The sequence below is a fragment of the Calypte anna genome, chromosome 7 (genome assembly GCF_003957555.1).
Source record: "Calypte anna isolate BGI_N300 chromosome 7, bCalAnn1_v1.p, whole genome shotgun sequence".
NCBI classification, from domain to species: Eukaryota; Metazoa; Chordata; class Aves; order Apodiformes; family Trochilidae; genus Calypte; species Calypte anna.
Genome location: NC_044253.1, coordinates 37,470,469 through 37,495,219, shown reverse-complemented (window position 1 = coordinate 37,495,219; position 24,751 = coordinate 37,470,469). Strand labels below are relative to the sequence as shown.

The following is a 24,751-nucleotide window of genomic DNA, read 5'->3' as shown; positions in this document are numbered from 1 at the left end:
GCATCGAGGCAACTCCTGCCCAACTTTGTGTTAAGTTCTAGAACACAAAAGCCAGGACAGGCATTTTTTAGACTGCAACATGTCCCTGCTTTGAAGAGCTTGAAGTCTTTGCTAATATACAAAACACAGCAGGGAAAGAAAGAACTTCACACAGTAATAAGCTACATAGCATGTATTAAATCAGTTAATGGATAGGTAGGAGGGAAGAATAATGGGGAAAAAAAAAGCTGCTGCATGAAGTGTATAAAACCAAATTTTAATTGCAGTCAGCCCTAATTTAATTGAAGCCAACATCATTATGACAGGAGAGATTAATGCTTATCATTGTATTAGGAAAATGAAGTTATTAAGAGTTCAGTATGACAACTTAACAGAGAAAAATCAACACAAGTTATTTTAAAGTTTGATAGTTTTTATTTACAGTTTTGTTGGCAAAAGGCGGTGTTCAAAACATGTTGAACAGAGGGCACCATATTGTACTGTATGATGTATCAGTTCACAATCTCCAGAATCCAGCCCATCAAATAAAGCTAATCACCACCTAAGGAAGAATAATCTGCATCAGCTCCATTAGAGTACACTGCTTGAACACACTTCAGGCAGTTCTGAAATCAATACAATCACAAATAAAACTGCAGTTCTGGTGAAGAAGGTGTAACTTTGATTTTTATACTGTACCTGGTATCAAACTGCCCACTTACACCTGCATACCAGCAAAGCAGTTACACTTCCTACTTTTAGTGGAAAGTTATCATCTCATTTTCTGCAAATTCAGCTGTTGGGTAATTCTGAACTAACTCTGAGTGTTTTACTGTGAGCACAGTCAAGATCAGAGTAGGTGAGACTGAAGGAAAATATTGTTGACATGGCCATCAGAATCAGCTGGGTAATCATAAACTTCCTGTTTAAGAATTCTATTCAAAAAGGAGAAAAAACATAGTCAGTTTTCACTTTGTCACATAGATACAATTTCTCACTTGAGCTTTTTAATTCATTCTTCTAGATCAAGAGTGTTTAGTTCTTCTTCTAGTTCATCCAAGTCCTCTCCAGTAAAAAGATTTTCATCAACTGGAACTGCATCGATTACTCCATTTTCCAGCTCCCCATCTTCATCATTATCTTCCTCTAAGTCATTTTGCTCACTGCTGTTTACATCACCACCAGAAGCTTCACTTAATTTATTATCTGAAAATAAAAATAATTTTTACCCATTTCAGCATTACAAATTTCTTCATCACTAACTCACAGTTATACTGAACAAGCTCTAAAGTTTTGAAACTTAAAAAGTTATTTCAAATCTCTGCAGGCAGACTTATATTGGTTATATTATATGTTCCTGATTAATATGCAGACTTGGACCATCAGTTATTAACACAGGTTGGAAAAAATAACTCAAACTCCCATTTTCATAACTGGGTCATACTTAATGAACTGCTTCTACTTAATGTCTGTACTTGAAAGACTCAGGCTCTTCAAGACCATAGCCTGCATTCTACATGTGCACCAAGATCAAGACTTTGCTCTAAGAAGTTACAAGCTAACTTATGCTAGAGCTAGCAAATATCAAGAAAAGCTTGGATATTTGTTGATGTTTTGGGGGAAAAAAAAAAAAGGGAGCCTGCTAAAACAAACACCTTAGGATTTACTTCAAGTGGCCATAAACACTTACTTAAAAACTTGAATTTAAGTAAATAAATGCCCATAGCATTTACTGCTACTTCAGTTACTATATATATAGACAACAATTTCACTCCCTCACCCTTTCTGAACAAATACTTCCCTTCAGCAGCTCAATTAATTCTTTCCTATCTAACTTTTGGGAAGCCCTAATGGATTCAATCCCCTATTGGAGGCCTAAACAATGAACTTACCATCTTTTTCTACAGAAGTGTACATGCTGAATCGCTCAGGGCTCGCCACAGTAATACCAGTCTCATCTACAGCCTTGGGGACATACTGGTTCAAATCTACATCATTGATGCACACAGGGTCTTCCATCTGAAAAATAAACAAACATGCTCTGCATGAATTACATAAATTCTTACTTCTGCAAGCTTTGTAGAAAGTCTTTTTTTTTTAATTTTCTGTACAACACAAAGATTTTGACAAAATACACTGTAACAGAGTTAACCTAAGAACCCAGCTTATTAGTTGCACTCGAAGAGCTCTCAAGTTTTCAAACTTCATTTTAGCTTGAAACATTTGATTTGATACTGTTGTTTACCTCATCATCTTCTCCTGTTCCTTGAACGTACTGAGTGTCATCTGCTTCTTCATCATCTGCATCAACCAACTCAGGTCGGAACTCAAATACTTCACGCCCACTGATCTATCCACAGAAAAAGAAACTAATTTATCACTTGATAGAATTTATACTGCTGTTAAAAAGAAAACAAAATGCAAAGCAATTCCAAGTCAGCTACCTTATTAAAAAAAATTATTTACTCTTATGCCTTGCATTAATAATGGGAGAGTAGAACGTACCACCAAAGCTTTGCCAGCTTTAAAATCTGCTTTCCTCCTTTCCATATCTTGCTCAGCCTTATCAATTTTTTCCTGTCTTTTTCTTCTCTTCCAGGCAATAAAACACTCTAGAGTAATTTTGGTAACATTTGGTCCTAAGGCAGCACGCTGTCAAGTAAAAAGACTGATTAATGTTAGAAATGGTTTCCACGGGCTGTAATAAATTAGGGATTTAATACCCTTTTCCAGAAACTAATTGAAAACATTGCTTTCTACTTCCCCTTTCATTCTCACCACTGTTAAACACACACCACCAACTTAAACTCCACACATGATTTTCCAGTTGGTAATCTAAGCTGACACAGAACTTAAGAAAAGTGGAAGAGGAAAGAAACTAACAATAACAGCTCAGCTTCTCCTCAAAGTAATACTGCCAGGCAGTGGTGACAGAAATAAGAAGAGAAAATGTTAACACCTTCAGAAGGCCCCATTCTCTTGGTGCTGCTACTTCCTTACACAGTTAAGCAAGAGAGACAGGCCCACAAACAGTTTTAACAAAGGAAAAAAAAGCAGCAAGAAGCCTCCTTAAAAAGGACTAGATGCACAAAGTATGCAGCTCTAGTTTAATCTGTTCACTAGGTAGTTTCTAAACAAATACATGAATCAAATATGAAGCATCTTTCACCCTAGCTCATACAGGTATAAAACATTTTAAATTATTAATTATTTTCAACTGTCTCTTCAGAGTAACAGAAACAAACACCACCAAAAGGTACCTGTTTGGCAACTTTACCTCTTTTTCTATTAGATCTTCTAGAGAAATTTCATCTTGCTTTTCCTCCTTCTTTTTGTCTTTTTTTAATACAAAACCTGGAGGGAGGGCATGGCGATACATGCAGTTGTCTCCTCCACCTGGGCAGACCCAAAACCATCCATATTTGTTGTTCTCAATAGCATCAAGGAAGTATTTGCAGACCTGTGTGAAACAATGGTTGTTAGCACTGCATTCTCTTTTCACCCACAGCAATTTATACAACATTTATAGCTACTACATGTCAGAACTACAGTAACTCCAAGACATCTGTGATCAAACCAGATTAAATATTCGAAATGTATTAATACTAAAAAAGCAGGCAGAAGCAGAGCAACTAATTATCTAAAACTCATGCAGTCAACAGCTTTTGTCCTTTAACATAATCCCACTACAAAAAACCCAGGATGACTCAGAAGACTGGCAACTGCATACTGGTGTAAACCCAACTGCACATCTAAAAGCATCCTGGCAAGTTTCTCTCTTCCTCCTCAACAGCAGCAACAACAACAAGGTATTTTTCATCAACATAAACTGATGTTGCCTCAGCTGTTAAACCTTCCAGCTCAAGATCCTGAGGTAAAGGTGCCATTCTGAAACTTTTAACAAGAAATTCCTAATTCACACTTAGCTATGTCAAAGTTTAGATTTTGCAAATTCAGGCAGTATTAAAAGAATACTTAATTATTTGTTATTGAAAGCTAGGCAAAACACTTTGGAAGGATTAGGATATATCATTTAGTGCACAAGCTAAAGAACAGCCATGAAGTTAGAGGTTAGGAACTACAAATGACTCACTCAGTAAATTTCAACTTTCAGGAGAATATTTAAATTTATGTTTATGTCACCCAGTACATGAAGAAGCCAACATATATGGCAGTCCTGGGGGGAGATGACAGACCTAAGGCATCAAAATCCTTCAATTGTCTAAGCAAGGAGGAGGCACCAAATATATTACTGACTCCTTTAGCATTTCTATTTTGAAATCATTTCATCTGCTATCCACTTATATTTTACCTGAAAAAAAACCACCTCATAATGACTGAAAGAGCCCTGGGGTGGGGTTTGTGGTTTGTTTTTTTTTTTTCAAATACATTATTAGAAGTACTATCAGCCCAACTGCACACTCACAATATTGTCACAGTATTCCATTTGGAATCTTTAAATAACAACAAACACATCTAATACCAGTCTGCAACTAACTCTCTCTACTACAGCTCATTTGAGAGGGAAAAAAAAAACCAAACAAAAAAAACATACTATTTGAGTTTTGGGTTTTTTCTTTTCCGCCTCACCATGCTTCTTGTTCACCACTTCTTCAAGCTTCTTCTCATCCCAGTTATCCATTGTATCTAAAAAAACCCAGTTTCACAACAATTCCATATATTAAAAAATGCTGTCAAGTTGCTTTTTGTCCCTAATATCAGTTTTAGTATGCAATTCTTACATTTCAGTTGGTTTACAGAATGTCAAATAAAATCAGTCCTTTATTACTAAGTTTTCCAACTCTCCTGTGCTGCTCACCAGCCAATTTCCTCAAAAGCTGCACAAATTTGTATTTTGCCATGCATGCAGCCTTTTAGTTAAAGACTAAAACAATGCATCGTTCCACCTATACACTACCATGTATTGGCAAGGGAAAAGAAGGAAGATGAGTGAATAAAAGAAAAGATTGGAGTCCAGAAATACAGATAATGAAACTTGAAGATTGAAAGAGATAATACCAAAAATTTCTGTGTTGAAGTTAAAAGAAGGCACCATCAAGAGCAGCAAGATTACCAAAGGTGAATGTATGGGATTCTACCATACTCATTTAGGATGACAGAGGCCAAAATTCAAATAAACACCAAGACATGATGAATTGTGGAAAACCAAAAGAATTATTTTAATAGACTATAAAATCTCTAACCTCTGCTAAGTAAAAGTAAAATCCAGATGACTTGGCTAACATGATTTGTGAACAGGAAAGTCACAGAAAATATTCCCAAGTATCCTGAACTCTAGAACTGTGCAATCTGGGCAAACACTAATTCTGGAAGGCAGCTATGGTTGCTCATTCATAGAATCATAGAATCATAGAATTAGCCGGGTTGGAAGGGACCTCAGAGATCATCTAGTCCAACCCTTGACCCACCGGAGCAGTTGCTAGACCATGGCACTGAGTGCCACATCCAGTCTCTTTTTAAATGTCTCCAGGGACGGAGAATCTACCACCTCACCGGGCAGTCCATTCCATAGCCTAATCACCCTCTCCGTGAAGAAATTCTTTCTAATATCTAACCTAAACCTCCCCTGGCACAACTTAAGACTGTGTCCTCTTGTCTTGTTGAAGGTCGTCTGTGAAAAGAGTCCAGTTCCCACCTCGCTACAGCCTCCTTTCAGGGAGTTGTAGACAGCAATGAGGTCTCCCCTGAGCCTCCTCTTCTTCAGGCTGAACAGCCCCAGCTCTCTCAGCCTCTCCTCATAGGGTCTGTGCTCAAGTCCCTTCACCAGCCTGGTTGCCCTCCTTTGGACCTGTTCCAGGACCTCTACATCCTTCTTAAACTGAGGGGCCCAGAACTGGACACAGTACTCGAAGTGTGGCCTCACCAGAGCTGAGCACAGGGGAAGAATCACCTCCCTGGACCTGCTGGCCACGCTGTTCCTGAGCCAGCCCAGGATGCCATTGGCCTTCTTGGCCACCTGGGCACACTGCTGGCTCCTGTTCAGCTTCCTGTCAATGCAGACTCCCAGGTCCCTTTCTGCCTGGCTGCTCTCCAACCACTCTGTCCCCAGCCTGGAGCTCCCCATGGGGTTGTTGTGGCCAAAGTGCAGGACCCGGCACTTGGCCGTGTTGAACCTCATCCCGTTGGAATCAGCCCAACTCTCCAGTCTGTCCAGGTCCCTCTGCAGAGCCCTCCTGCCTTCCAGTTGGTCCACACTTCCTCCCATCTTGGTGTCATCTGTGAATTTGCTGATGATGGACTCAATCCCCTCATCTGAATCATCAATAAAGATATTGAACAGAACTGGGCCCAACACTGATCCCTGGGGGACACCACAGCCACCATTTTGGACACCACGGCCGCCATTTTGATGCAGCCCCGTTCAGCACCACTCTCTGGGCCCGGCCCTCCAGCCAGTTCCTAACCCAGCACAGGGTGCTCCTGTCCAAGCTGTGGCCTGACAGCTTCTTCCACTTCTCCTTTTCCACTTCCAGTTCACATAGCAAGTTCCAGCAGCTTTAAAAAAGACCAGATACTGTTCAACCTGCTACTTGTATGACAATGTTACACAGCACAACTTAAAACCCACCATCCAATACCATTACATCATACTACTTTTTCTACAGAGGGTCCAAAGAATATTTTGTGAGCACACTTTAAAGTTTCACTGTTGCTCATAATTTGGACCATGATGGTATGGGTTGCCTGCCTTTGACCAGGCTCTTCAGAATCATAACCACAACACAAGATGACTCAAGTTGAAAAATCCACTTTCAGAATCAAAATAGTTTAGTAGTCATTTTCTAGCAGTACTCTTACCTTTTTCAAGGTCTTCATCTCTTGCATCAATGTAGACACTTCGTTTTTCACACTTCCTTTCCAAAGACAAATCATGAGAAAATTTGCACTTGTCTCCTTTAGTGCATTGTCCTTGCTTGAAGAAAGCACAGACTACGGATTTGGGGTCAGCACCTGAGCGAAAAAAGTTTTTATATTTTAATACTATTTTTAAGCACAAGCTGTGTATTGTAAATTCTGAGAACAATGTCTAGAATCACATGACATTTAGGATCTTCAAACAATGACAATAGGTTTTTAAAAATCAAAGTTATTTTATCTGAAGTTCATCACAAGTAAATACTCCTCTGTCCTGAGTGAGTCATATTTGTACAGCATGATATCTGCATTAAACATCAAAACTGGCACTTGACTATTTAAATAACTATTGACAATTGTGTGCCTGAGTATATTATTCATTAATTTATAATGAGATATCATTCTGCAACTTCTTCCCCATACAATAAGCTATTTTTGCCTAATACACAAGAAATAATCTTGTGGATGTCAGCCTTTCTTTGGCAGATCAACAACAAAGCAGAACATATTATTATAATGTAACCTACACTCATTCACACCACTTTCTTTAATAACAGAAATAAGATGGCTGCCCATAGCCCCCTAAAATAAGCAACTGTTGTGATAGTATCAAACTACTCAGTCACCCTAACTACAGTTTAGTAAATATCATCCCACTAAAATAAGTATTTGACCATTAGAAAGTGAGAAAAGAAATGAAGTCAGGTAGAAATGTATCATGAGACAAGTAAATGAGAAATACTTGTAATATTCATTAAGATTTTAAGCTTAAGTTTTACCTTTGGTGCAAAACACCAGTGACTAGGGGAATGCACAGCAACACCTGTGTAAAATCTTAAATAAATATTTAGTTTTTAAACTCTGAGTGGATCCCCAAAGAACTTGAGGTAATACAGCTCTCCTTGTTTACAATCTTAATACAAAACAAAGCTTAAATTAGGACAGTGTTATTTTTCTGAAGTAACCTCAAGTCAAGAGCTGTTTTATTTGGAGAAAGCTGACCACTGCAGACCATAAACAGAAAACTGGCCTTTGTTGCTGCTGAATGCCATAACAAACAAATACAAGGTCTCATTTAAAAACATAAATGGAAATCAGAGTTCTTTAGTAAAAAAATATTATGCATAATTTCATTAATTCCAGAAGATGAATAAAGTGAAGACCTGACAACATTTAGTTCATCCCTAAATATACATTTTTTCCTCCAACATAGCAGCAAGTCTGAAACACTCTTAGACTTAGACTCTTAGACATCACAAAACAGGTTTGTTCAGTAACTGAGATGAAGACAATACTTCTGAAACAAAGTCCTACTGTTAATTTCAAGGTGGGACAGAAATAACTGGAAAGTTTCTACAGTTCCAATTTGAACCTAAGTTTTCTCTGAATATCAGTGTAGTCTCTGATACCCTAATGATCCAGTAACCCCTTCCTAAAAAACCATCAGATCATTACTGACATGGTAAAGTTTCTTTAACCTACATGGTAAGCAGGCAGAGCTATCAACTTTATAAAAAAAAATAGAACTGACATTTTTAGGGTTGTTTTTCAGCTGAAGTAGATGCATGAATAAGAGAACATAAATGAAGATAATTAATTTACTCATACCTTTGCTAATTTTCTGTGCAGCAACCACAGGCTTGAAGAGTTCATTTAATTCTTGTAATTCTTTCTTCTTATCTTCTTTTTTTAATTTCTTCTCACTTTCTGTTTGAGCAGCCTACAATGACCCCAAATTTAAGGTTATTATTATAAAATCAGAATAACATTATTGACTTCACACGAACCCTAGAAAGGCAAATTATCCTAAATTAGCTCATAAGGGGATGTCTGAATGCCTCAGAATTCCCGCCCTTGCACAAATGGCCAGTGCCATCTAGTGGTACCGACTTTTCAAACAGGAGAGATTGCTGGGAGGAACCCTTAGCTCACAGTTACCTCTATTCCATCTTCACAGTGGAAGTCAAAGATTCAGAGAGCAGGGGAAGAGAATGTAGTTGCTCTTGTGACACATCAGAAGTACAACTATTAAATGCAGTCACTTCAAGAGTTGTGCCAAATCCTAGTCCCCTACGTGTTGCTTTGTTCTCTCTCATGTATCCTGCTAGCAATTCCAGGAAATCTGTTCATAAAAGCTGGAATCTGCTTTTAGGACACTACTTGTCTGAATTTACATTAATTCAGCACATCAGTGTTTCATTGGTAACCAGTGGTTTATAAGACAAGGTACTAGGGACCATGGACTTTTTGGAAAACACACGTAAAAAAAGGAGACTTTTGTATATTAAAAAACACCCTCACCCTGATTTTGCCTTTTGGGACAAGCTAGTAAAAGGCCTGCAGTTATACCAAAGTGGTAGAGAGGGATGAAGATGGGTGAAAGAGAAGAGGACGTGAGAAACCTTAGAGTATTTGACTCTTACCCTTAAGGTTAAACAAATATGTGGGGTATTTAATTGGTAACATACAGTGTAGTATTTAAAAAAAAAAAAGAGCTCTGGTCTTATGGTGAATTTGGCAAAAACAGTCCAAATTGTTTTGTAAGGGGAATTGATCAGTTTGGTCAGTGGTCAGTTTTCATACTGAAAGTTCACAAATCCTGTTATGTAGACCCACATCTGTCAATCACAAAAAGCAGTACTTCAAGAATGATCCTGTTTTACCAATTCTAAAAGCATGAAGCTTGCCTTTGTTTAAAACCAAAACAAAACACAAACCAACCAAACCCACCAATAAAACCTTGACAGTTTTTCTATTTTTATCTCAGGACACACAAAAAAGTTCCTTTAGTGTTTCTTCTTTCCCAGTGACAACCCTACCTGAAAACTATTTTACAAGGTAAAAGGTTATAATCAGGTCTAAATGAGCTTCTAAAAACCCATCAGTCAAAAGTGATATGCACTTAAGAAACAAATTATTTTAGGTTGGCCAATTTCTATCCTGGCTTTCCTATACATGGTGGGTTCAGGGATTTGATACAGAAATATCAGGACTGGTGTTTTTGAAGTGGAATCAAGTAGTCCTTTTCACTTCAAGATCTAATAAGCTGAATATCAACATTAAAAGTGAAATTGTAATTGACATCTGTTATTTCATCATGTTATGTAAGGAACTTAATGCAAATGACAACATCATAAAAGTAGCTCATGCAAATGTAAATTATCTGCAGCCTTATTCACAGAACAAGAAGCTGAGCTAACACTTAGCAACCAGCTTCCCTAGCACTGCAAGAGTAACAGACCTGGCTCACTGCTATTATCATTATATTGTAATGAAATCCATGCTTTTTGATTAAAGTAAAATCTAAATGCTGTATGTCATCTCACATTTTACTTCACCATACAAAAGAGCTAAGTAGTAGACAGTGGCTCAAAAGTTCTGTTTTTCTGACCAGTTCACCATACAGATGCAGACCTGTCACAATTTTTTCCACTTTAAACTATAATAAATACTTTCATAAATTAAAAAAAACACATGTGGGCTTACATTTCCTTTAATCTTCACTCAATTCCAGTTTTAGTATTTGTAACAACTATTAGTAACTATTCATTATTTCTTAGATTCTGTGGGAATTAAAGACAAAAAGATACCATGCAATTGTACTTTTGTGACAAGAAGTTTCTACAATTTAATTTCAGGTATACTTTACAAGTTATGTCACTATCAGAATACTAGGCAAACAAAACCTCACCCTTATTCCTTGAGTTTGGAGGGGAGGGGGTAGAACTGCTGTGTTTTGTTTTGGTTATTTTCCCCCAGAAAACAAAGCCCCATCCTCAGTACTACCTTTACATGAGTAATTCTCAGCTAGACAAGCTTTAGGAAAGGACTACCAGTTAAACTTGTGCTATTCACAACACGTTAGGCAAATAACATCAACTTTTTTCTGCTTCATTGTTATATGACAGTCTGTACATACAGTGAAAGATGATCACAGTAGGAAACCACTGCAGAATAAATGCTTACCTGGCGTGGATTTTGCTGCCCAAATTTAACCTGGTGAGTCACAGCCTTGATAAATTTCTGTTGTTTCGCACCTTTTTTATTCTTTAGACCAAATGTTTTGTCCTAAAACAAGAGGGAAATATAGCCATATGAATCCAAATAAGTTTCAATTGTTACAAAAGAACATACTTGCCACTCCTCTCAGGTTTGCAATTAAACAGACTAAACATATGAATAGTCTAATCAGACTATTTCTACCTACACAAGCAATTAAGGAAATAGTATGGACAATGTTTAGACCCCTCCCATCATCTTTAAAATTTGCTTTTCAAAACCTTCTACATGCTTTACATACCCACTTTGTGTGAGCTATTGCTTTTATCAGCAGACCTACTTGAGTCCAAATATTAGTGGGAATGTACACATTGTTTTCAGGCTTCTCCATGCAAAAGGACAAGATGCTTTTGGTGACTACCCCAGTAATATGAAGACTGAATAGCCATAAATAAAGTGAGGGGTTTTTCCTGTCTACCTGAAATAAGTTATTACCTTTATCTTCAATAAATGTTATATGTTTATTAAACAGATTAGTATTTCCACATCTGACATATCACTTTATTATCAAGTATTTTAGGCTGTTCATATTCTAACTGTATTAATTTGAAGCTAAGTCTTCCCCTGATGTCAAGTCCAGGCAGGTGTTTGTACTTATCCTGTTCACTGCCTGAGCAATTCTCCCTCTCCAGTTTTATTGTTAGACAGGTTTCTGTACCCAACCTATTAAAAAATCTCATTAAAAAAAAAAAAAAAAGTGTCTCACTTTCACATGAGTTTCTGAAGCATAAATAACTTTTTGTAACTGAAATACCTTCACTGAAAGCCTATCCATGCCTTTGACTGGATAACATTTTTTTTCCTTCCAGGAGTTACAGAAGTTTATCCTGTGATAATATGTCAGTTCAAACATACTTTTGGAAACACAAACAGTAAAAAAAAGTAGATTATAAAAGCAATATAAACACTTCCAAGTTTCTAGAGCCATTCTGTTTTCATTCACAACCTATGCCCTGTCAACACCAGCCAGTCCTCTGACACTTTATGCTAACTTGAAAAGTCTGTAAATTGTCAAAATAAATATTTGGAAAAGAAAACAGGTCATTCACATGCTTGATTTCCTTGGCAAATACCACAGGGAATATATAAACCCAGTGTACTTTATGTAATAGAAATCATTGCTAATAATCAATCCAAGATTTTCTCCTTGCCCCTCAGTTCAGGAAGGAGATTGAGGTGCTGGAGCAGGTCCAAAGGAGGGCAACCAGGCTGGTGAAGGGACTCGAGCACAGACCCTATGAGGAGAGGCTGAGGGAGCTGGGGGTGTTGAGGCTGGAGAAGAGGAGGCTCAGGGGAGACCTCATCACTCTCTACAACTCCCTGAAAGGAGGTTGGAGCCAGGGGGGGGTTGGGCTCTTTTCCCAGGCAACTCTCAGCAAGACAAGAGGGCAGGGTCTCAAGTTGTGCCAGGGGAGGTTTAGGTTGGAGATTAGAAAGAATTTCTTTCTGGAGAGGGTGATCAAGCATTGGAATGGGCTGCCCAGGGAAGTAGTGGATTCTCCGTGTCTGGAGATATTTCAAAAGAGACTGGATGTGGCACTCAGTGCCATGGGCTGGGAACTGCAGCAGGAGTGGATCAAGGGTTGGACTTGATGCTCTCTGAGGTCCCTTCCAACCCAGCCAATTCTATGATTCTATGAATCTTTCCGATGCATCTTTTGATAAACACTGAAGCCAACTACGAGCAAGAACAACCACTCTAAGCTGATGTTTCCACAGAATATCACAATAACATTCTGCAGTGCTAGATTTAAAAGAACACTCCCAATACACAAACATTCTGCCTGAACATCTGAAAAGCTGCTGTCTTTCATGCCAACATGTGCAGACAAACATTTAATCTTTTATAACTATTCTGCCCCTTGCACTTTCAGTGTAGCTTTTTTGTTTGTTTGTTTTTTGTATAGCAGGAGATCTGCATGGCCATCCTAACACCTGTAACACACACACGCCTGCCAGGCTTTTTCAAAATTCGATTTTAACATGGAATTGAGTCCCAGAGGTTCGAACACAATATGAAATATCACCAACTAATCTTCAGATTATTTTGCACTCAACTTCCGTGAAAGATTCATTAAGCTGTTACTCCAGGAAATGCCTCCTCAGCCACGCAGGCCAACTTGTATCCAAAAAAACCCCAAAAGAAAATCCAAAGCAAAAGACGTGGGTTAAACCGAGTGAAAAATGCCAACCTACACCTCAGAGAGCTGGACTCGGAAAACACAGGAGAACACGGAGGTGGAGACGGGTTAAAGAGGAGAAAGAAAACACTTATTCGATCCACCTTTCCGCCTCAAGACAGCTCTGGCATGAAAACATCCGGGCTGAATAACCCAGCCCCCGCCCCAACAAGCTCAGGTGCCGCCAGCAGAGCTCCAGGGGCGATGTGACAGACCTCGGCAACGCTGCCAAGGGAACCAGCATCTCCCGGAACGCCGTGCTGGGCTGCCCACACCTCCGCACCCCCGGGCTTTACCCCTCCCACACCTCCCCGGCCTCCTCAGCTGGATGCCGAGGCGGCATCCGGGGCTGAGCACCGCGGCCCGTGGCTGCAGAGTCCCGGGGTGGGATTCCCAAGGAGAGATGTTACCCCCCAAAGAAGCGGCAGGCCCCAACCGGGACGGGCGGAGCGGAGCGGCCCGCGGGGCCTAGCGCGGCCCTACGCGCCTCACCTCAATTATCTTCTCCTTCTTCTTCTGGTCCGCCTTCTTGCTGCCCCCCGCCGGCTGCTGCTGCTTCTTGGGGGGCATGGCGGAGAGGGCGGAGCGGCCACGGCTCTGGCTCGGGGGCTCTGAGGGCCGCGGACTGGCGGGCCCGGGCCGGGCAAGGCGGCGACGGCTCCGGCTCCGCCGCCACCAGGGAGGCGAAACCGATCCCGCTGGCAGCGCGAGAGGAACCGGTTGTTTCCCGGCAGGCAGCGCGCCGGGCGCTCCGGTTGACGACACTGAGGGGAGGGGCAGCGGTGAGGCGAGCGCTGAGCACCGGACCGGACCGAACCGGACGGGGCAGCACGGGACCGGGTCTGGGGCTTGTGTTGGGTTCGGGCCTCCCCTGCGGAATCCCTGTCCGGCGTTGGGGCAGTCGCCGTTCGGTGGTCAGGGAGCGGTTTCCCTGTGGGGACGGTTCCCTTAGTGAGCTGCGGGTGGATGGGCAGGATGAGGGGCCCAGAACTGGACACAGGACTCAAGCTGTGGCCTCACCAGGGCTGAGCACAGGGGCAGAATCCCTTCCCTGGACCTGCTGGCCACGCTGTTCCTGAGCCAGCCCAGGATGCCATTGGCCTTCTTGGCCACCTGGGCACACTGCTGGCTCCTGTTCAGCTTCCTGGCAATCCAGACTCCCAGGTCCTTTTCTGTCTGTATGCTCTCAGCCACTCTGTGCCCAGCCTGGAGCTCCCCATGGGGTTGCTGTGGCCAAAGTGCAGGACCCGGCACTTGGCCGTATTAAACCTCATCCCATTGGAATCATCCCAACTCTCCAGTCTGTCCAGGTCCCTCTGCAGAGCCCTCCTGCCTTCCAGCTGATCCACACCTCCCCCCAGCTTAGTGTCATCTGTGAATTTGCTGATGACGGACTCAATCCCCTCATCTAAATCATCAATGAAGATATTGAACAGCACTGGGCCCAACACTGTAGAAGGACTTTTTGTTATCCTTCACAGAGGTGGCAAGATTCAGTTCAAGTTGTGCCTTTGTCTCTCTAATTTTCTTTCTACACAACCTAACTATATTCCTAAATTCTTCCTGAGTACTTAGCCATTTTTTCCATAATTGGTAGGCTCTCTTCTTTACCCTCACTGACAGGTTTTCTCTCACTTCCACCAGCACCCAGGATACCAAGTGTGAGGGAATGCTGCTTCATTTTAGCTCCAGGACCAGGTGCTCCCCTCCAGCCAAGGGCAGCCTGAGCTCCCTGCAGCCTGCCCAAAGTCCCAGGCCCCATCTCGCTGTGCTGGGGGCTGCTGCTCACCCCCTGCACAGAACCACAGCCTGGGGAAGGGGCTGTGAGCCCAGGCCTCTGCTCAGCAGGGGCACCTGGAGCCCTCTGGGGCTGTGCTCAGACAGCTTGGCAACATCTCTGCACAGTCTGCCTGGGAGTCTGACAGGGAAAAGGCTTTCCTGATGCCCAGAGGGGACCTCCCGTGGGTTACTTCATGCCCATTGCTTCTTGTCCTCTCACTGCCCACCACTGCAAACAGCTCTGGACCCTCCCGTCAGGTGTTCAGAGAGCTTGGGATCCCCCCTGAGCTTTCTCTTTTCAGAGGGAGCAGTCCCAGCTCTCTCAGCCTTCCCTCCTGGGACACGCTCCCCTCCCTTCATCAACTGACTGCTCCTCTGAGGGACTTGCTGCCGTGTGTCCCTGGCTGGCTGGCACTGAGGAGCCCAGAACTGGACATAATGCTCCCCTCACCTGTCCCCAGGAGAGGGCAAGGATCACCTCTCTCCACCTGCTGGCAGTTCTGTTTGTAAAGACAGCCCAGGAGACCAGATTCCTTCTTGGAACCTAGGACACATTGCTGTCTCATGAGCAACTTGGTGCCCACCAGGACCCCTCCCAGCCTGTGCTGAAGGTACAGAGAGGATCCAAGGCTGTGTCATTAGATACAGAGTACTTAAGATGGCAGACTGCAGGGCATGAAGAAGCAAGAGTGGAGGGGCTCAGACAACTGAAAAGCTATTAGACAATGTTTTCTGTAAAAAATGATAGAAATGAGGAACAGACATCAGTGACAATGTTGACATTCAGCAAAAGAAGCAAAACAATTACCAAACGGGCCACTGAGACATTTCACTTCATTGGTTGATAGGAGCTGGAAATGCATCAATAATAAATTCACTGAAGTGATTTTTTTTTGTTGGTGGTGATTTTCACAGCTGAATCAGACACAGAAATGCACTGAACAGCCAGCTGACAGAAACCTGACCCCCAGGTTACCTACAAATAGGACTGCGTGGGGATACCAGATTTAGAATAAACTAGGTTTAATGTTAAACAATGCATTTCTTCCAGTAACAAAAGTGAGAATTTTGGTGCCTTGTAACAGGTGCTGGGGCAACAAAGTGAGCATGTTATCCCACTGCAGATTTTCCTCTCAGAATTACAGGATGTTGGGACACCTGAAACATCACAGGTGTGCGTGGCAAAGCTACTGGCTGCCTTTTCCTCGTGAAAATAGGGACAGAAGAGGGAGAAAAAAATTCCAGCACACTCCACCTCCAACCCCCAACCAACCAACACAGGTATTCTTACCTCTAAATCTCCTGCTCCACAATGACAGGCAGCAACCCCGCTTCTTCCCGGGACACTCCACTCCTCCTCAGAGCCAGGGACTGCAGGAAGGCTCAGCCAGGGCTGATCTCCTCCCCCCTGGGAACAGCTCCCTGAGCTGACACACAACCCCATCTCCATGCTGGCAGCAATGGGTGCCTGAGGGCTCCCTGTGGCAGGGCCGACTCAAGAGCGAGCTCCACGGCTCTTCCCAGCACCCGATGGATGTGGATTCTGAGGAGCAGGTGGCAGCTGCTGGGAAAGGAGCAGAGGGGAACAGCAGCCCAGCAAGGAGCAGGAGGAAAGGGGGATGGGCTGCTGGGCTGCCTGACTTTCTATAGGCTGTGGGCAGGAGAGGGGAGGGAATAGTGACCCCTCTCAGACCCCTCAGTCTCACAGACCCTCCTTCTTTACTTCTCCAAGTCAAACTTTAGTTTCTCCACTCCAACTATGACACTGATCTTTTCCACTCAGTGGGAACCTCACCACACACCATCACCTCTCCAATAGGATGGACAGAGGCTCAGCAGCTGCGTCTGCCAGCTCCTCAGGACCCGTGCGTGGACCCCATGAGGTCTCATAAACTTGTGCACCTGCAGGTTCTTTAGATGATCACAAAGCTCTTCTTCTCCACCAGTGGGGGCTCCATGTTTGTTCCAGGCCCTGCTTTCCCCTCCTGTGGCCTCTGCAATGAGGCAATGAGCACTTCCCAGAAGAGACTGAGGCAAACAAGTCCTGGAGATCCTCAGCATTCCCAATATCCAGTGGATCTAGGTCTGACATTTCCTTCAGGAGAGGGCCTACATTTTCCTTGCTTCTCCTTTTATTCCCACCTAGCTACCTCTAAAAGCTTTTCTTACTGCTCTTTCCATCCCTGGTGTTATAAATTGGGTCCTAAAAAATTGACCAGGACACGCCAATCAAAGAACCAATTAGAATTTATTAGCAAGCGATAGCAAGTAAACAGCGCTGGGCGCTCCGGAGTCTCCGCTCTACCATGATAGCACACCGCAGACTTAAGTTCCTTCCATTTTATAGTCCCTCGCATCCAGGTGCCATGTGCTGTTCTGCACTTGTGTGCATTGTTGCTAAGGGTCTGAGTTCTTCTTTTATCACCCCATAGACAGGTTTCTTGAAAAGTGGTTACGCATTCTTAGTCGCGTAGCACTCTATTTCCCGGGTACATTTTGCGGTTTGTTTTGTAAAGTACAAACATAACGTTTTTCACTGCTTCTATCTTACCTATATGGGTAAAATTACAAAGAAATGTACCTTTTTTTTAATCATGAGCAGCAAATAATGAACAGAGACCTGGATGTCTTCTGAGAATAAAGCTCCTGGGAAAAGAAACCAAACATCAGAATTTTTTTTTAACAGTGTTACAGATGTTGTCTAAATCCATCCAGGTGAAGAAGTTGAGCTTCCTACCTTGGAAGCTTAAGGAGATGGATATGCTGACTCCAGCACCTCATTTGTAGAGGAGGTTTGGTTACCAGAGAGCAGTAACTCAGAAAAATGGGAGAGACAGCAGAAGTCCCAATTCCACAAGTGGCACTTAGGCTGAATTTTACCTAAGGATGAAAGTTTTTAGGACCATCCTGCTGCCATTTGTCATGGGATCTGGTTATGGTTAAGGTTAAATGAACAAACGTTATATACAATTCATGACAATCCCCCCTTTTCTTTTATCGTGAATTTTGTTCATTAAACCGCTGTAATTCGTGGTGGCTTAGTACAAAAATTTCTGCTGTTTCAGATTCATTGGGGGGTACTTGTTCATATTTAGCATGCTTAAGCATTAAATGAGCTGCTTCTGAGCGATTTTCAACTATTGCAATTACTTTATTGAAAATACAAGGCCCAAAGGAGTGGCCCTGCTATAGTGAATAATAATGCTGTAAGCCAAGGGGACTGCTGAAACCAATATTCATACCAGTTCTGTTGTGCTTCACGTTCTCTTTTTAACATCTGCAAATATCATTCCTCATCTATCTGCACAGCCTTTAGGCCCTCGTTGTGCCTCGAGAAATTTATCATTTCAGCTCCAGGGCTCCAAATGTGAGGCTATCATTTCACAACCCCAATAGCCACAATAATATTGATCTGGATAATTAGAATAAGGCCGCCGGGGATTTGAAGCAGGACAGAGATAATAGCAACCGTGATCCATAAGGGGAGATATAGGTACCAAGTTACTCAATTTGGTCTCAAATTTTGGTTTCCCAGCAGTTATTATCTCTTGGATCACCTTCAAGCTGTCTCAAAGACCATTAATACAGCCGGTGGTACTCATTCCCTATTCCACTGGTCAACAGAGCTAGGAGGATGATTAGGGGACCCATCGTAAGTTATCTCACACAATGTATTTCTCTGCCTTCGCCTGGACTGCCTTTTTGCTGAAGGTGCTGAGGGTTTCTGGTCTTCTCAGCAGCCGAAAATACTCTTCGGAGGAACTGGGTCCTTGTACAATCTTAACCTCCACAATTGTAAATTGAGTTTTTCCAATTCTGTTTCCCACTCTTGACTATAAAAATTCCTACACGGCTCTGGTTTGTCTTTGATAGGTGTCTTTTTGAGGCAACACTTTTCACTTGCCTTTGTCCTGTTTACTGCCCAGACAAATGCAATACTTGTCTCCAGGTCAAATATTATATTAGCCAATTCAAAGTGTTCTTGATTTTCTATTACAAAACGTCTCACTCTCCACCATTGACCTTCTGGACTTCCTTCTTTATTTGTCCACTGTCTTTCCACTATTTCTGGCCAATTATAATACACAAGTGCAGGAAATTGACTGGTTAATGCACATTCAATACAGAGCTCTAAAATATCTCCCCAATGACCAAGAAAGGTACGTTTATCCCAACAAATCTTTTGACAATATCCACAAAGAAATTTAATCCAGTAATCACAATATTTATCACCACATTCATAACGCTTATGTACTTCTATCTTAAAAGCTGTAGTATTTTGATATAGACTTCCCCTAGTCTCTATTATTTGGGGTAACTTTCCAGTTTTTAACTTCAATAAGTCCTTTAACTTGACTGGCATATGTCCATCCTCATTCTGCAGTACCAATCGCTGTTTCTGTGGTAAGCAAAACAACATAAGCAAGGAGTCAAAGAATCCTTCCAGGATTTGATTAATATTTTATCTCCAGGCTTTATTTTATGTGTTACTAAATCCAATGGTGGTCTTTGCACTACTAAGCCTTTGGGTCTCAATTTTTCCCTCCTGCTCATTAACTTTAACAAATAAAGTTTAATTTTCAAATCTGGTATTTGGGGGTGATCTTGGGGAATTTCCAGATCGTAGGGCATTCCATACAACATTTCAAAAGGGCATATTCCTATATCCGTTCTAGGCTGTGTCCTTATATTTATTACTACAAGAGGAAGACATTTCACCCATGACATTTGTGTTTCCAACATTGATTTTGTAACTTGTTTCTTTATTTCCCCATTCATTCTTTTAACTTTTCCTGAAATTTGGGGATGCCAAGGGGTATGGAACTGCCAATGTTCCTAATGCTTTTAAAGTTCCTCTAGCCACTCTAGAAGGAAAGTAGGGGCCCCGATTGGAATCTATAGATTCTATTACCCCATATCTAGGGACTATTTCTTCCAAAAGGATCTTAACCACTGCTTGCCTCATGGCTCTGGCAGTTGGAAATGCCTCAACAAAATGCATTAAATGACCTACTATTACTAACAAATATTTATATCTTCCTTCTTTTGGTAATTCTGTAAAATCCAATTGTACACAAGCAAATGGTCTGTGGGCCAATTCTCTTCCCCCTGGCACAGTCTCCTGCAATTGGTGCTTATTTACCTTTAAGCAGGTCATACATTCTCCAACTATTTTCTTTGCTATATTATATACCCCTATAGCTGCATACTTAACAGTGAAATGCTCTACCAATGCTTGTGTTCCCCAATGAGTAATCTCATGAAACCTCCACAAGACCTCAGGATCAAGGGATTTTGGCAATATTATTCGACCATCAGGGAGATTCCATTTCCCATTTTCCTGCTGGGCTCCCATTTTGATCATCTTCTCCTTTTCCTGTGGGGGAAAACTAAAAAGTGAATGCATTTTATCTTCTGGTTGACAGTTTTTGTTACCTGTATCTAATTCACTGTGCTGACTGATGGTCAGTCACCTGAATGGTCATTAGGGCTGCCCTTTTAGCTTCCTGATCAGCCATGTTATTACCTTTAATTATAGGGCCCAGCCCTCTCTGATGACCTTTTACATGTACTACTGCTATTCCTGCTGGTTCTCCCAGGGCTCGCAATACCTGTGTAATAAGTTCCTGATGTATAAGTTCCTTCCCTTGCGAATTAATTAGGCCTCTTTCTCCCCAAATTTTTCCAAAAGTATGTACTACACCATATGCATATTTTGAGTCAGTATCAATAGTGCCAGTTTTGTTCTTCAATAGTTGTAAAGCTCTTAAGACCGCATATAATTCACAAGCTTGAGCTGACCAACTGGGGCTTAAAGCACCAGACTCAACTAGCTTAAATGTCTTTCCATTAATTATAGCATGGCCTGATTTCCTTTTTCCTTCTACCACTCGAGATAATCCATCTATGAACAATTTTTCTCTCAACTCTTCTTCTAAATCCGGTCTAATTTTAGACTGCTCCTTGATGCTATGTATGCAGTTATGGGATAAGTTCTCATTTGGTTCTCTGTAAAGAAATTGTGCCGGATTCTGAAGCGAGGTTGTCTCCAAAATCAATTTAGGAGAAGCAATTAGGATGCCTTCATATTTCAGTAATCTGGCATCCGTTATCCATTTCTCTGCTTTTTGTTGTAACAGGCTTCTAATGTTATGGGGTGACTGGACTCAAATCTCAGCACCAAAAGTCACTTTCTGTGCTTCTTCCACTAATAGAGCAGCAGCAACTATTGCTTGTAAACAAGTTGGCCGTCCCCTGCTTACAGGGTCCAACAATTTGGAAATATAGGCTACTGGTTTTTTATGCCCTGCCCATTCTTGGGCTAACATCCCATATGCAGTTCCATCTGCTGTGTTTACAAACAAACAAAAAAAAACATTTTCTTTAAGTCTGGAAGACTTAATACAGGGGCATTGACTAAATCAGTTTTTAAGACTTCTAGTTGTTTATCATCGCCCTCTGTCCATTTCAACAACCCATCCTTAAAAAGTTTTTCATAAAGTAATTTCACCTTCCTGCTATATCCTTCAATCCACTGCCTGCAATACCCCATGGGTCCCAACAACTGTCTAATTTGTCTTTTTGTCTTTGGAAGGGGTAATGATAATACGTCTTTAACTCTTTCAGAGTCTAACTTCTTAGTTCCCTTACTTAACCAATGTCCTAGATACTTAACTGTAGCGGGAAGAGCCTTTCTTGCTCCTGAGGCTTGACGAGCTGCTGACCTCTCCATTGCCTCACACCAGAGTGAGCTGAGCTGCCTCTGTGGGTGTGTGTCCCACCTTTATTGGCCCCCTGGTAATAGGGGGCCTGTCCTAACCAGGCACAGGTGGACTCACACCCACTCTTTGGCAACTCGAGGCACTTGGTTTATCTTGTTTCTCTACATTTCCCCCCCCCTCCTTTTTTTTTTTTTTTTTAATAAACATACACTTATAGCTTACTGGATTTAACCCTAGCTTACAAACATACACACAACACTGATAAACATACACTTACAGCTTACGGGATTTAACCCTAGCTTAAGACTGACACAACACTGATTATAGACACATTTTTACATGACACAAACATACAAACATACACAGGATTTTTACACATTTTTTTTTTTTTCCAACTGACACACAAACATAAAGTCTCTTCCTTTCTGACTTGAGTTGTTCTTCTCCCTCCTGTATCTGCTCTTCTCTTGGCTTCCCTCTGCTCAGGGGTTTCCAAAGAGAGAATCCTTATCTTGGCTTCCCTCTGCTCAGGGGTTTCCAAAGAGCTTGCTGGTTCCTCATGGGTTTCTGGTTCCTCATGGGATTACAGGATTTAACCCTTCCTCATGGGATTCCATACATGGGTTTTAACCCTTCCTCATGGGATTCCATCCTCCTGGCTTCCCTCTGCTCAGGGGTTTCCAAAGAGAATCCTTATCTTGGCTTCCCTCTGCTCAGGGGTTTCCAATCCAAAGAGCTTGCTGGTCATACCTTTCAGGGAGAGTGTTAGCCCAGGCACTTTTTCAAACCAGGGAGAATGTTCCTGTTGCCAGCTCCTCACACTGCTGCTTCTTTAGACGTCTGTACGTTGCCTGCATTCTCCACCAAATGTAGCAGGAAGAGCCTTTCTTGTTCCTGAGGCTCAACGAGCTGCTGGCTTCTCCATTGCCTCACACAAGAGTGAGCTGAGCTTCTCTCCGTGAGTGTGTGTCCCACCTTTATTGGACCCCTGGTCTTGCTCATGCCCAATAGGGGCCTGTCCTAACCAGGCACAGGTGGACTCACACCCACTCTTTGGCAGCTCGAGGCACCTGGTTTATCTTGTTTCTCTACACTTAACCTCAGATTCTGTAAACTGCAATTTGTATTTTGAAACTTTTAATCCTTGCAGACTCAAACAGTTTAAAAATCTAACACCCTCTCTCCTTACAGCTTCTTCATCTTTCCCAGCTAATAGCAGATCATCCACATATTGTACAAGGGTGACCCCTGCTGTCCTTTCATATCCTTGCAGTATTTGTTCTAACGCTTGTCCCAACAAATGAGGTGATTCTGTAAAGCCCTGAGGTAAAACTGTCCATCTCAATTGTTGTTTTCTATGTGTATCTGCATCGTCCCATTCAAATGCAAAATAATCTCGACAGTCCTCCCTCAGGGAATGTTATGATCCGAGTTATTATTTTATATTTTCATTGTGAGGAAAATTCAGCCACAACTCTACAAAAATAACAAGCTTTATGATTTAAACAAGGATTTATTTTAGGGGGAAAGAAACAATAATGCCACCGTTAAGAGGAGAGAATTACACAATTAGCTACTTTGGAGAGAAGAGTCCTTAAGAAAAGAGAAGAGACAAGGGAGTAATTAAGGTGTTATCACCGTGCTCCGGCTTTAGCCTCTGGCTGGAGCCTCTCCTGCTGATCTGTGCTCTCCGCTTTTCCGATCCTCCGCTGTGTCTGCCCCTTAGCTGGAAACCCAAGTGCCGGGAGAAGAGGGGGGTCGAGAGGAAAAACTGCAATTTCTCCTTTTCTCCTGGGGTTACTGATACACACAGACTTCCCGGAGATGAATCATCCTTATCTTTCAGTCTTTTGGTGTCCTGCTAATTTCATTGTCTTTGTCTCCACCACCAGGAGGCGACCTGATAAGCATTCTTATCTTTTAGGTGTCTGTCAGGCATATGGTGAGGTAAAGATATATTAATTGACAGCATGTTGCAAAAAGAGCAGGAAGAAAAAAAAAATAATTCAAGAGACATATTTTGTATTTTTAAAGTGTTTGCATCATTTCACCCTGTGGCTCTTGAGTCAGTATTTTATATATATATATATATATATATATATATACACACACACACATCCCATTTGGTGTGGTTGTGTTGTGTGGCTCTTTTTGTAACCTGTGCTGTTTTAGCAGGCAAATTCCATCTCCGAGGTTTCCATTAAGGAGCAACTGGGAATTACACCCTGCCTGACACAGTTCTTCCCACTGCATGTCTAACCTGGCTCAAAAGCCAGTACATTTTTGACGTGTGTTTTTCTGGGGGGAAGGGGGTGGTAAACTGTTCTACCACACATTTGCCACAACGTATATACCTCACCATATCACGTCACCTCACCCCGTGGGTTTTGAGGCTCTGGGAGTGTGTTTTCGGGATAAACACATACATATATGTAAAAAAAAAATTTTTTTTTTCTTTCACCAGCATTGGGAAGTTTTGCAACTAGGTATCTAGATATATTACAGACATTTACACCTTGAGTACTGTGTCAAGTTCTGGGTCCCTCAGCTCAGGAAGGATATCGAGGTCCTGGAGCAGGTCCAAAGGAGGCAACCAGGCTGGTGAAGGGACTCGAGCACAGACCCTATGAGGAGAGGCTGAGGGAGCTGGGGGTGTTCAGCCTGAAGAAGAGGAGGCTCAGGGGAGACCTCATCACTCTCTACAACTCCCTGAAAGGAGGTTTTAGCCAGGGGGGGGTTGGGCTCTTTTGCCAGATGACTTTCAACAAGACAAGAGGGCAGGGTCTCAAGTTGTGCCAGGGGAAGTTTAGGTTGGATATTAGAAAGAATTTCTTTACGGAGAGGGTGATCAGGCATTGGAATGGGCTGCCCAGGGAAGTAGTGGATTCTCCGTGTCTGGAGATATTTAAAAAGAGACTGCAAAGTCTGTGCAGCAGATCTATACTTACTAAAAGCTAGCAAAGTAAGTCGCCTTCAGTATGATTTCAGAGTAATTTTAGGATGAAATGCTGAATTGATTGGAAACCTTTTAGGTTTTGCCTGGCTCTCCTTCAGAATCATGATCATCATGGCTTGGCTTCACAAACAGAGATTTTAGCAGGGCTCCCACCCGTCTCTTGTGAGGGGACACCCAAGGAACGGTTCCTTCTGTGCTTT

The 24,751-nt window shown here is 42.1% G+C and overlaps 1 protein-coding gene across 1 annotated transcript; it reads right to left on the bottom strand.

The window, feature by feature from the left end:
* Positions 1 to 235: 235 nt before the first annotated feature.
* On the bottom strand, positions 236 to 13,838 carry ZC3H15 (zinc finger CCCH-type containing 15). Its single transcript, XM_030454493.1, has 10 exons — positions 13,587 to 13,838; positions 10,822 to 10,923; positions 8,464 to 8,575; positions 6,799 to 6,951; positions 4,535 to 4,626; positions 3,257 to 3,439; positions 2,485 to 2,631; positions 2,225 to 2,329; positions 1,872 to 1,998; positions 236 to 1,185 (listed from the first exon to the last, which is right to left on the bottom strand). The coding sequence occupies exons 1-10, from the start codon at positions 13,662 to 13,664 to the stop codon at positions 992 to 994; spliced, it is 1,293 nt and encodes a 430-aa protein (XP_030310353.1). The 5' UTR covers positions 13,665 to 13,838; the 3' UTR covers positions 236 to 991.
* Between the last annotated feature and the right edge of the window lie 10,913 nt (positions 13,839 to 24,751).